Source organism: Carassius auratus, linkage group LG49B (assembly GCF_003368295.1).
Source record: "Carassius auratus strain Wakin linkage group LG49B, ASM336829v1, whole genome shotgun sequence".
NCBI classification, from domain to species: Eukaryota; Metazoa; Chordata; class Actinopteri; order Cypriniformes; family Cyprinidae; genus Carassius; species Carassius auratus.
Genome location: NC_039301.1, coordinates 47,501 through 60,000, shown reverse-complemented (window position 1 = coordinate 60,000; position 12,500 = coordinate 47,501). Strand labels below are relative to the sequence as shown.

Genomic DNA, 12,500 nt, shown 5'->3' with positions numbered 1-12,500 from the left:
TACCCAGAAGTCATAGCACTCGGAGTAACCATCGATGTGGAGCCGCAGACGGAAGCCGATCACCTTCAACAACAACGACAGGAATCATGCTAACTAGCCTCCAACACTCGAAATTAGCACAAACACACACATTTGTAATAATGTACATTGTGATGCATTAAATCTTTTCATAAATAATTGTAACCAAAAATATGTGCAATGCATTATTCATAATGTATGTTGTAATGAAATACCTCTTTTTATAACTGATTGCAACTGAGGTTAAATTCAATGCATTTAATTTTCTGGAGGTGTAAAGATGAATAAATAAATATTATAACTGTGGTTACAATAAGATGCATTATGTGTGTTACTTTTATAAAAGTAATTTTAATGCATGAATTACACCTTATAATGCATTGCATGATTCTATGAATAACTGTTGTAATACATAACACTTTTCTTTTCACAGAAAGTATAATGCATTAAAACAAGACAAACGACCAATGCAATTGAACTTTGTTTGCAATTATTTATGAAAAGCTATAATGCATTACATTGTGCCTTATGAACCCCTTTCTAATGCATGACACAAGCATGCATCCTGACCTCGGCCACAGACAGCACACAGAACATGGACGGATGCAGCGGGTCGATGCCCTCCAGCCTCATCCCCACCTTAAAACCATTCCTGCTGTCAGGAAACACCTGGAACTGGAGGAGAACACACAAGCGATCAGATCCGTCACACAGCTACAACACACTTCTCATTAACACCCTCGTAATCTTTCATTTTCTCTCCATTTGAGTTGCTGTATTATGAAGAGCGGTGTGTTCTGTACCTCGGTGAAGAGCTGCAGAGGAGCGGCTTGAGATCCCTCGTCCTCCAGATACTGATCCCACGACCACGGCTTCTTCTTACCGCTGACCGCTGCAGAACACACACACAAACACACACACACACCAACCGTTTCTGACCGCTCCAGAAACATCCATCACATATCAATGATGAAGCACAACTCATCTCCACTTTAGAGAAACGCATCTAACCTTGAGAAGTAGAGACTTTATTCTTCATCTTTGTGGCTTCGTCTTTCGCTCGCTCCTGAGAAGAAGCAGAGAGTCTCATCGGTGTGTTCTGAGAGTCAGAGGTCAGAGGTCAGGGGTCAGGGGTCAGGGTACTCACACGCAGACTGTACTCGTCTGACACACTTCTGGGGTTCACACTGTGTTTCTTTCTCTTGCGGTCCTCACTCTGCATCATTAGAGACCGGATCTATAAAAACACAAACATCTGAAATATTAGTTTTCTGTGTGAATCTGTGTTAAAGTGTAATTAATTTCTGCGATACACAGCTGAGTTTTCATCATTACTCCGGTCTTCAGTCATTTCTTAACAATTTATATATTTTTATTTATTATTAATTTTTTAAGAATTATTTTTGACATTTTATGCGTTTAATTGGATAGGACGGGACATTAAGTGGGACGCTATCGGTGCTGACGTTATTATTATTACATTAAAATAAAAATAAAAAAATATATGAATATTGTAATGCTCAATTTATATTTCACAATATTTGGGAATATATTTTAATAATAATAATAATAAATGAAACATTAAATAAGAAATATAACTATTGTAGTGATCTACAGTAAAAACTACTAAGAAATTACATAGAAAATCAACAAAAAACTGACTAAAAACTACTACAACTTTAACATAATTTTTTGTTTTTGTTTATATTTTAATAAAAACTAAATGGAAATTTAAAAATGACTGCAAATGTAATAAAGTATATATATATATATATATATAAACAAAAACTAATTGAAAAAATAAAAGTTAAATAGACATAAAACTACTACGAAGTTAAAATATAAACAAAAACGAATAAAAAATAAATCAAAAAGAAAACATTTAACTAATGTAAATTTACTACAAATAAATAAAACAGAAAATAGTCAAAAAAAAAATTATACGTACAAAAACTAATAAACATTCTAAAATGTAAAACAAAAGAACAGACATTTAATAAATATTATAACTATTGTAGTGTAATATTAAATTACAGTATTTATTAAATAATAATAATTATTTTATAGCACATCTAGTATATATTTTTACCTTAATGTTTATTTAAAAAATGTTAAACAGATTTTTTTAAAGCTTTTTTTTTTGGTGGAAAACAGCAGAGAATCTTTTTTTTTAATAATTTTCTAACATTAACAGTTCTTTTATTAAGGTGGAAAACAGCAGGGAGACCTAAAAGTTTCCCTTTAGTTGGCAGCAAATTCATATCTGTATTTATGTTCATACTTATATGCACATTCTTAGCATCCAATGAAATTAACAGATGCTTCATTAGGAAAAGTTTCACAATTCGAAAATTACACAAAGCCATTTTGTGACTTCAGTTTTACTTTAATTGATCTTTCAGCAACTCTCGTCAGTAAACGAACATGATCTCTGGCTGTTAATATAGGAACTGACCGGCTGCTGACCGGCACACACACGTCCTGCTCAAACACAGGCTTCATCTGTCCAGGATCACCAGCACCTACAGGACCTGAGAGAGACCACGCACATCCACAGTCAGTCCAACACAGAGAGAACCAGACACATCAGAGACGTACATACATCCAGCATTACTTCAAATAAAATAAAATTAAATATTCTAAAAAATTACTATTTTATTTTATCTAGATGACAAGACCATATTACTAAAAAAAAAATTTCTTGAAGTACTAAATAACTAAAACTAAAAATTAAATTAATAAAAACCATATAAACTAAATTTTAAAACTACAAATAGAGCAACATTTTTTAATATATTTAAAAATTAGAGATTAAAAATTACTACAAATTCTAAAACTTTAAAATCTAAATTAAACAAACACTAAATTAAAATTTTATAAAACTGAAGACATTTAAAAACTAATAATTAGTATAGAAAATTATAAACAAAATTAATAAAAAAATATATATTTAAAAACAGACTTTAACCTGTTAACTGTCACTCACATTTTTGAAGATAGACATGAATGTGCATGATACAAACCTAAATTTTTATAATTCATGACTGAAAACATTTTGTAACATGATTTTGATGTGCCATTTACATGGTAATGCAATGTCTGATTTTAAAATGGGTTTGGAAGGATGAATTTTGAGATTTTATGTTTTCAAGTGATATATAACTTCTGATCATTTCTAAAATGTGATAGAGAAAAAGGCAACGAGGAAGTCTTTTTTTTTAAACAAAGGTCAAAGCTCCTTTTGTAATGTAGATTTCTGAGGGTGCACTCTTGTCATAAATTCATCTATTACTTTTCCTGCATAATGTTTAACAAAAAATATTGGTAAAATATATATTTGGGAGTCTTAGACCTTTCTAACGATATATAGTTTGTCAAGATTAGATTAGATTTGATTGTAATATAGTATAGTCAACGTAGGCGTCCCGTATACGGGACAGGGTGACATTTAACAGGTTAAAAGCTACTACAAATTCTACTTTAAAACTTTAGAATTTTTTTTGTTTTTGTTTATATTTTAATAAAAACTACACAGACGTTTTAAAAATGACTGCAAATGTAATAAATGAAAATAAAAATATAAACAAAAACTAATTGAAAAATAAAAACTAAATAGACAAAAACTACTACAAATTCTAAAACTTAAAAAAAAAACGAATACAAAATTAAACAGAAGACAATTAAAAACTACTAATAAAAAAACTGTATATTTAAATACTACTAAAAGGAAATAGAAAATATAAACAAAAACTAATTCAAAAGATAATAAAAATTATATAGACAAAAAAACTACCAAAAATAAAAAAAAGTTAAAATGAAAATATAAACAAAAAGGAATTCAGAAAATAGGAACATGATCACTGGTGTGTAACTGAGCAACGCTTCTTAGGAAATAACAGCAAGATAACGGCAAAACCTGATTCTGACATCTGTGGGAGAAACTCTAATCTAAACTCTAATCTTCACAATCACTGCAGTCCTGATGAAAAACACTCTTCAGCGCACGGATGACTCTCAAAAACAAGAAAATGCCACAGAATGCACCAGATCTAGTGAGAGAGTGACGTGAAACAGCAGAACAAGACACTGTTTTCGGATCAGCAGCTCAAAATGAGGAAGAAAAGAGAACTGGATGACGTAGGTTTGGATGACGTAAGGATGTAATGCTGTCGCGTGTGAATCTGTGACAAGCCGAGACTCAAACACTACTGAACATCAACACTCTCTCTGAGTCCTGAAGAGGAACATGATGAACACAAACCGTCCCATTCATGACTTCTGACGAGACACTGGAGAAAAACATCGAGATGAAACTAGTGTTTAACCTAGAAAACGACACAAACCACAGACTCGTGCAGAAGAGCCTGAGAAAGAGACGAAGAACCACAGCCAAACATAAAACACACGCATCTGTGAAGGACAAACCAGATCATCAAAACCAAATCTAAACTAAGATTATACAAGAAAACACCTTTTGGGTTTTCCTCACACCTGATCATTTTCCTTTCATTTCAATGTCTGACACCGTTTCCTTCTGAGATTTCCCAACGAAAACGGGTTTTTATTTCAGTGTGCAATAACTGTGAAACTCAGAAACTGAGAAGAAAACATCCCAACAGTGAATCTCCCGACCAGAGCGAGCGATCATCATCATCATCATCATCATCATCATCAGGGAAAACCCAGGATAAAGCCAAATAACCCAACACTTTCCCAGCAGCACGAAGAGAAAACACCGACTCATGAACCACAGCTGAGAGAACAGAAATCAACACATGAAACAGCTGAAGATCAACCATGTCCCATTTTTATCGACTGGTTTTCTCTCGATGTTTCTGGAGCTGATGGATCACACTCTGTTCTCAAGAGAAGAAAACATTATGTGTGGATAATTTAGGCTCAGAAATGGAGCAAAAGATCAGATCAGATCAGGGAAACAAGCGGATACAAAGATCAAAACACATTTGTTGATACTAACAGCGTGACAATAATCCCCCAGCAGTTATTATAACTTTTGGCTGGGAACATCACAAGTGGGAAAAATCCCCCCACGAGTACAGAAGTTTTTGGGGGAAGTTTTTATACCCTTCGTCAGTAAGTGTGAGTCCAACTCAATAACATGAAGTAGACTTTTCTGGAAAAACAAAACCATCTCCGGCTCAAAATGAGCAGAACACAACAGGGTTATTATTATAGTGAACTATAACTGAAACTAAAGATGAAACCAACTGGAGAAAAAATAACAAAACATTTCTCATCTTATTTGATGTTCTAAAATAACTACAACTCAAATAGAAACGATATATTTTCAAATAAACCATATAAACAAATAAAAAATGTATTAAAAACTAGATTTTCTACATTAGACCGCGAGAAGAGCAGCTTGTTTACTGCGTCAGAAAGTTAAAAACCATGTGAATGAGATGAGCAGACATCTGAACGACAAACACCACGGTAAACAGAGGAGTGATCGAGTGTGTGTCGCTGCTTTAAACACACACACACACACACACACACCGAGCAGGAAGTGATGTGAGGCAGCCATTCAGCAGGAAACATCTCAACAATTTCCTGGCACAGAAATCCAAACAAACATGAGAAGATGCTTCTGATCGACATAACCAACCCGTCCACACTGGGTTAACTTAACTAACCCGTCCACACTGGGTTAGCTTAACTAACCCGTCCACACTGGGTTAACTCAACTAACCCGTCCACACTGGGTTAACTTAACTAACCCGTCCACACTGGGTTAACTTAACTAACCCGTCCACACTGGGTTAACTAAACCAACCCGTTCACACTGGGTTAACTAAACTAACCCGTCCACACTGGGTTAACTAAACCAACCCGTTCACACTGGGTTAACTAAACTAACCCGTCCACACTGGGTTAACTAAACTAACCCGTCCACACTGGGTTAACTAAACTAACCCGTCCACACTGGGTTAACTAAACTAACCCGTCCACACTGGGTTAACTAAACTAACCCGTCCACTCTGGGTTAACTAAACTAACCCGTCCACTCTGGGTTAACTAAACTAACCCGTCCACACTGGGTTAACTAAACTAACCCGTCCACACTGGGTTAACTAAACTAACCCGTCCACACTGGGTTAACTAAACTAACCCGTTCACACTGGGTTAACTAAACCAACCCGTCCACACTGGGTTAACTAAACCAACCCGTCCACACTGGGTTAACTAAACCAACCCGTCCACACTGGGTTAACTCAACTAACCCGTTCACACAGACACAGATCTGATCATCCTTTATTCATCATCACTCAACTCTCAGAGCCATTGTGTGAAAGGTTTCTGCTTTTATGAATTCATTTCTCTCACTGCAGGCTCTGAAGCTCAAATGGGTTTAAAATATTGAAAAATTTGAAGGAACAAAATATAGAAATACACCGTTTAGCTTTTACATTCATAAATAATTAACTCTTTGTGTTGACTGTCTCTCTAAAGGAGGTTCAAATGAACTAAAACTAAATCTACAGCGAAGTCAAACCATTAAAAAAATCATTACTTGAAATAAAATAAACGTTATATATAAAATATATGAATATATAACAACTTATTTATTTCATTCAAAATGTATTTAAAAATGAGTTTTCATTTAGTTTAACTTGATGTGCTAAAATAGCTAAAACTAAAATAAAAATGAATGAAACTATAGACATTTAATATATGTATTGACAATGTGTATAGACATTATATATATTGGGTTAGGTTGTGTGTGTATATATATATATATATATACACAGTATAGACCAAAAGTTTGGAAACATTACTATTTTGAATGTTTGAAGTTTCTTCTGCTCATCAATCCTGCATTTATTTGATCAAAAATACAGAAAAAACTGTAATATTGTGATATATTTTTACAATTTAAAATAATTGTTTTTAAATTTATTATACTTTAAATGATCATTTATTTCTGTGATGCAAAGCTGAATTTTTAGGATCATTATCACATGATCCTTTAGAAATCATTCTAATATGATGATTCATTATCAAAGTTGGAAACAGTTCTGCTGCTTAATATTTTTTCAGAACATGTGATACTTTTTAAGGATATTTTGATGAATAAAAAGTAGAAGAAAAAAAAAGAAAAAAAAAGCAGCTATGTTTTTAAAATATAAATATTTAGTAATAACAATATACACTACTGGTCAGTAATTTGGGGTCAGTAATTTTTTTTCTTTCTTTTTTTAAAATAAAATCAATACTTTTATTCAGCAAGGATGTGATAAATTGATAAAAAGTGATAGTAAAGAAAATATATTATTAGAATATATATTATTAGAATTTTTTTTTTTATGTTGAATAAATGCAGTTCTTTTTAACCTTTTATTGATCAAATATATTAGACAGCAGAACTGTTTCCAACACTCATAATAAATCAGAATATTAGAATGATTTCTAAATGATCATGTGATCGACTGATGTTACATGTGACACTGAAGCTGGAGGAATGATGCTGAAAATTCAGCGCTGCATCACAGGAATAAATTATTTTTAAAAGTATATTCAAATAGAAAACTATTATTATAAGTTGTAATAATATTTCACAATATTATAGTTTTTTCTTTATTTTTGATCAAATAAATGCAGGCTTGATGAGCAGAAGAAACTTCTTTCAAAAACATAAAAAATAGTAATGTTTCCAAACTTTTGGTCTGTACTGTACACACACACACACACACACACACACACACACAGGCACAACTGTATTACAAACAAAGAAAAACCCTGATACAAAATATTGAAGAAAAAAAAAGCTATTGAATTCTATTTGAAAAAAGGGATTCTATTGAACATCATCTGATCAGAAAGCTCTGATTCGGAAAGCAAAGGAAAACACAAAACTGAAAACAGTTTTTCTACAATAACCCATTTCGACACCGAACACACTGTACTGTTCCAGATAACTGCTGATGCTCCTGAAAGCTGAAGTAAAAGAGAAATTCAACAGGTGCAGCAGAGAGAGAGAGAGAGAGAGAGAGAGAGAGAGAGAGAGAGAGACTGAAGAGAAGAAGAACGAGCTGCTGTCGAGGACTGAAGCCCAACACAACATCCCTGATGAACACAGGAAGATGGCGACTTCAGCACACAAACACACACACACACGCTCCAGACAGACTGAAGCACTGACAGGAGAACGCGACTGATCGGAGCGGCGCGCGACAAACATCAAAGAGTTACAATGTAACAACATGCGCGCGTCATCGGCTGACGGAGAAACAATGTAACACATCAAACACACACCCTTTTACACTTCAAACACACACGAGAGCTACATCTTCATATTCACTGGCTCTAAACAGCAGAAACACTCAGATTAGCCGAGCAGCATTGACACAAACACCTCAAACACACACACACCTGCGGCTGTAGAGGTAACCACACACACACACCACACTCCTCACGACACAATCTCACACCTGTGAAGCAGATTAAACACAAAAACGCAGATTGAGGCTCATAATGATGAATAATTCTTACCCACACGAGCCTGAGAGACCCGACTGAGGACGCGCTGACAACACTGAGCAGTGCGCATGCGCAGCAGAGCCCTCATATAGACGAGAGCACGTGACCAGCGCGGACTGACCTCTCCGTCACAGAGCTGATGGAGGATCACATCGTGTCAAACATTTGTTTTCTCGCAGAAATTATCAAACTTCATAATGATTAACTTAATATGATAGTTTTAATAATATTAATAATAATACTTTATGAAAATATTTTAATACATATTTATTAATACTTATTTAATAATTATATATATATATATATATGTTTTTTTTTTTCAAACAATTTAAGGTACTATAAATGTATGTATTAGCTAAAAAAAAAGCATCTGAATTGCATATACAAATTTCCATTCAATTGGATTTCACAGTTTAATATTAATACAATAATAAACTTGATGTGATTTATATTTGTCAGTCAAACATAAAAGTAAAAGATCAGATTTCTGCACTCAAATAATTTATTAATTATTATTAATTAACTATTTGCATCTGCTTGATTTTATTGAAATGCACATATTTTCAACATATTTATTTACATTTCTTAGAACCAGCGTAAAATGCGAAAACAATTACATTTAATAAATGAAAAAGTATGGTTTAATATGACTAGCTGAAGAACAAGCACAGTTCAAATGTACGAGACTGAAAGCAGCTGGATTTATTGATGATAAAACATATAAAGATTTAAAACACCTTCAGTTTATTAACACTATTACAGAAATCTGACCTGTTTAATGTTAATCAAATTATTTTTATCATTTTCCATATAGAGTTTATTTTATTTGCTCCTTTTCTGATCTGTCAGAACGAGTGCAGTAATTTAACAAAATTTATATAATTATAATTTAATTATTATATCATTGGAGAGTGTATCAGAACTGAAGTTCATGGTGTCCTCCAGCAGAGGTCAGTGGAGTCATAGATCTGATCATGATGTGTGTGTGTGTGTGTGTGTGTGTGTGTGTGCGCCTGTGTGTGTGTGTTTGAGAGTGAGTGTGTGATTTTATTCTCTCAGTATCTTAATGTGCAGTGAAGAGTCTTTCTCTTGTCTCTGGCTGTAATGAATCTTATTCACCTCATGAATTCATCTGAATGTAATCTATCTGAAATCATGCAGCAGAGATTTAGAACAGCTCCGGTCCCCTAAACACACACTAATTAAACAGCAAAATCATTCTGATGATAATGATGAGGACGAAGAACTCAGTGACTGATGACAGACTTCAGTCAGTATAGAGATTCAAACACCTTCCTTAGTGTCAGAGGTCAGAGGTCAGCTCATGCCTGAGTGATTTTAAGTTACCTGTTTACACACTCACTGCATCCAAACACACACCTGCAGGACCTTTCCCATAACTACCACAATGATGATGTGTGACTTCAAATATAAAGATCCAAAACAGCTTTAACCGCAACAGAGTTACACGCACACACACACACACATACTCACACACACTCAAACACACACACACACACACACACTCACACACACACTCACACACACTCAAACACACACACACACACACACACACACACACACACAGACTCACACACAGACTCACACACACTCAAACACACACACACACACACACACTCACACACACACACACACACACACACACACACACACTCACACACACTCAAACACACACACACACACACACTCACACACTCACACTCACACACACACACACACACACACACACACACACACACACACACACACACTCACACACACTCAAACACACACACACACACACACACACACAGACTCACACACAGACTCACACACACTCAAACACACACACACACACACACACACACACTCAAACACACACACACACACACACACACACACACACACACTCACACACACACACACACACACACACACACACACACACACTCACACACACTCAAACACACACACACACACACTCACACACACACACTCACACACACTCAAACACACACACACACACACACACACACACACACACACAGACTCACACACAGACTCACACACACTCAAACACACACACACACACACACACACACTCAAACACACACACACACACACACACACACACACACACACACACTCAAACACACACACACACACACACACACACACACAAACACTTACTCACACACACAAACACACGCGCACACACACACACACAAACACTTACTCACACACACAAACACACGCACGCACACACACACACACACACACACACACAAACACTTACTCACACACACAAACACACGCACACACACACACACACACACACACACACACAAACACTTACTCACACACACAAACACACGCACACACACACACACACACACACACACACACACAAACACTTACTCACACACACACACACACACACACACACACACACTCACACACTCTCACACACACAGACACACACACACACAGACTCACACACGCGGCGTCTCTCTCTGTCTCTGTCTGAGAAAAGGGTAATTGCAACTTTATATCTCATAGTTCTGATTTTGTTTCCTTTGGAAATTCAGTTTATATCAAACAATTCTGGGGAAAAAAAAGATCTAACCTTTTAAAAACTGTTCTTCACATGAATTCATATGAACTGAACTCACGTTTATTCTGAATTCAATGCAGGTCGCTGTGGATAAAAGCATCTGCCAAATGTAAATGCATTTCTCCATTTCACTGCTGTCGCTCTGTGCCAACAGATCTGACATCATCTCATTAATAATGCAAACGATCCTGCTAATGGCCACACACACACACACACACACAGCGGTCTGTGCTGGATTATATTTCATGTTCAGTGTGTGTTATTGTCAGATGCCAGTAACCTCAGGTTATTGTGTGTTTGCTCAGGCCTGTTGAGTTTTGTCCTCGCTCTGAGAGAAAAGAGAGAGGTCAGAGGTCACAGGAAGCAGCAGAGAGATCCTTCAGTGTGCTAGAGTTTCCAGAGATCCACTGTTTCCACTGCAGCTTCCAACAGTCCAAACACTTCACACAAAACCCTCCGAAAACATCCTTCAAGAATTCATCTCTGCTTCCAAACCCTTCTCCACACTTGGACTCACATTTAACATTCATTACTGTATGAACACAGTGCAGGTAGAGTCATAATCAGTGCTATTTTAGCATCTGACATACTATTATATTTTTTTTATATTTAGATTTGTATTTTTATATATATTATATATATATATATATTTTTTTTTTTTCAGTTGTAGTTTTAGTTATTTACTTCAAGACAAATTTGAATTGTTGCCTAGTCAACAAACTAAAATGAAATAGGTTTAAGTTTTAACATTTTTTTATTTCAGTTAATTTAATTGCAATCAGGGTTATTATAGTTAACTAAAACTAAACATTAAAAATGATTACTTAAATGTTAACTGTAAAAATAAATAATGATATAATTTATTTCAGCTTTTTATTCATTTATTCATTTATGTAACGTATAATTTTCATACAGTTAACTTGATGTTCTAACTGAGATAAAAATGATATAGACTTAAAAAACAGCGACTAAAAATTACAAAAACACAAAACAAAATAACTCAAACTTCTACTAAAATGAAAAATATAAAATATGAATAAAAACGATAATAATATACTAAAAAAACCACTGAATTAATTCTTGTGTTTAGTGGTTCGTTCACTCTGTTTCTTCTATTGTTGTTGCTGTTTTTATAATTTTTCTTTCCTCATATCGAGCTGACAGCATATGAGAGATTTCTTGCTGATTTCAGAAGAACTTCTCCTGTAACTGAGCTCAGTGGAAGCCGAACACAGCCGAACTCTTCCTGAGAGTCACTGGAGGAACAGCAGGGATAGAGACGCTCCAGATGACACAGATGAGGGGTTCTAGAAGGATCTGTAAAGTGTTGACCTGCGCTGGAACCCGTCGCTCATCATTTATTCAGCCT

General features: G+C 34.9%; 1 protein-coding gene across 1 annotated transcript in view; it reads right to left on the bottom strand.

Annotated features, from left to right (window-relative positions):
• The window catches only part of l3mbtl4 (L3MBTL histone methyl-lysine binding protein 4), a 30,885-nt gene extending 22,267 nt beyond the window's left edge, over nucleotides 1–8,618 (bottom strand). The window contains exons 1-7 of the mRNA XM_026241561.1: nucleotides 8,530–8,618; nucleotides 2,474–2,549; nucleotides 1,166–1,255; nucleotides 1,030–1,084; nucleotides 822–910; nucleotides 589–693; nucleotides 1–63 (exon numbers count right to left, since the gene is read on the bottom strand). The exon at nucleotides 1–63 is cut by the window's left edge and continues 73 nt beyond it. Of these exons, the coding sequence (XP_026097346.1) occupies nucleotides 1–63; nucleotides 589–693; nucleotides 822–910; nucleotides 1,030–1,084; nucleotides 1,166–1,243 (390 nt within the window). The 5' untranslated portion in view covers nucleotides 1,244–1,255; nucleotides 2,474–2,549; nucleotides 8,530–8,618. The remainder of the gene's footprint in view (nucleotides 64–588; nucleotides 694–821; nucleotides 911–1,029; nucleotides 1,085–1,165; nucleotides 1,256–2,473; nucleotides 2,550–8,529) is intronic.
• Between the last annotated feature and the right edge of the window lie 3,882 nt (nucleotides 8,619–12,500).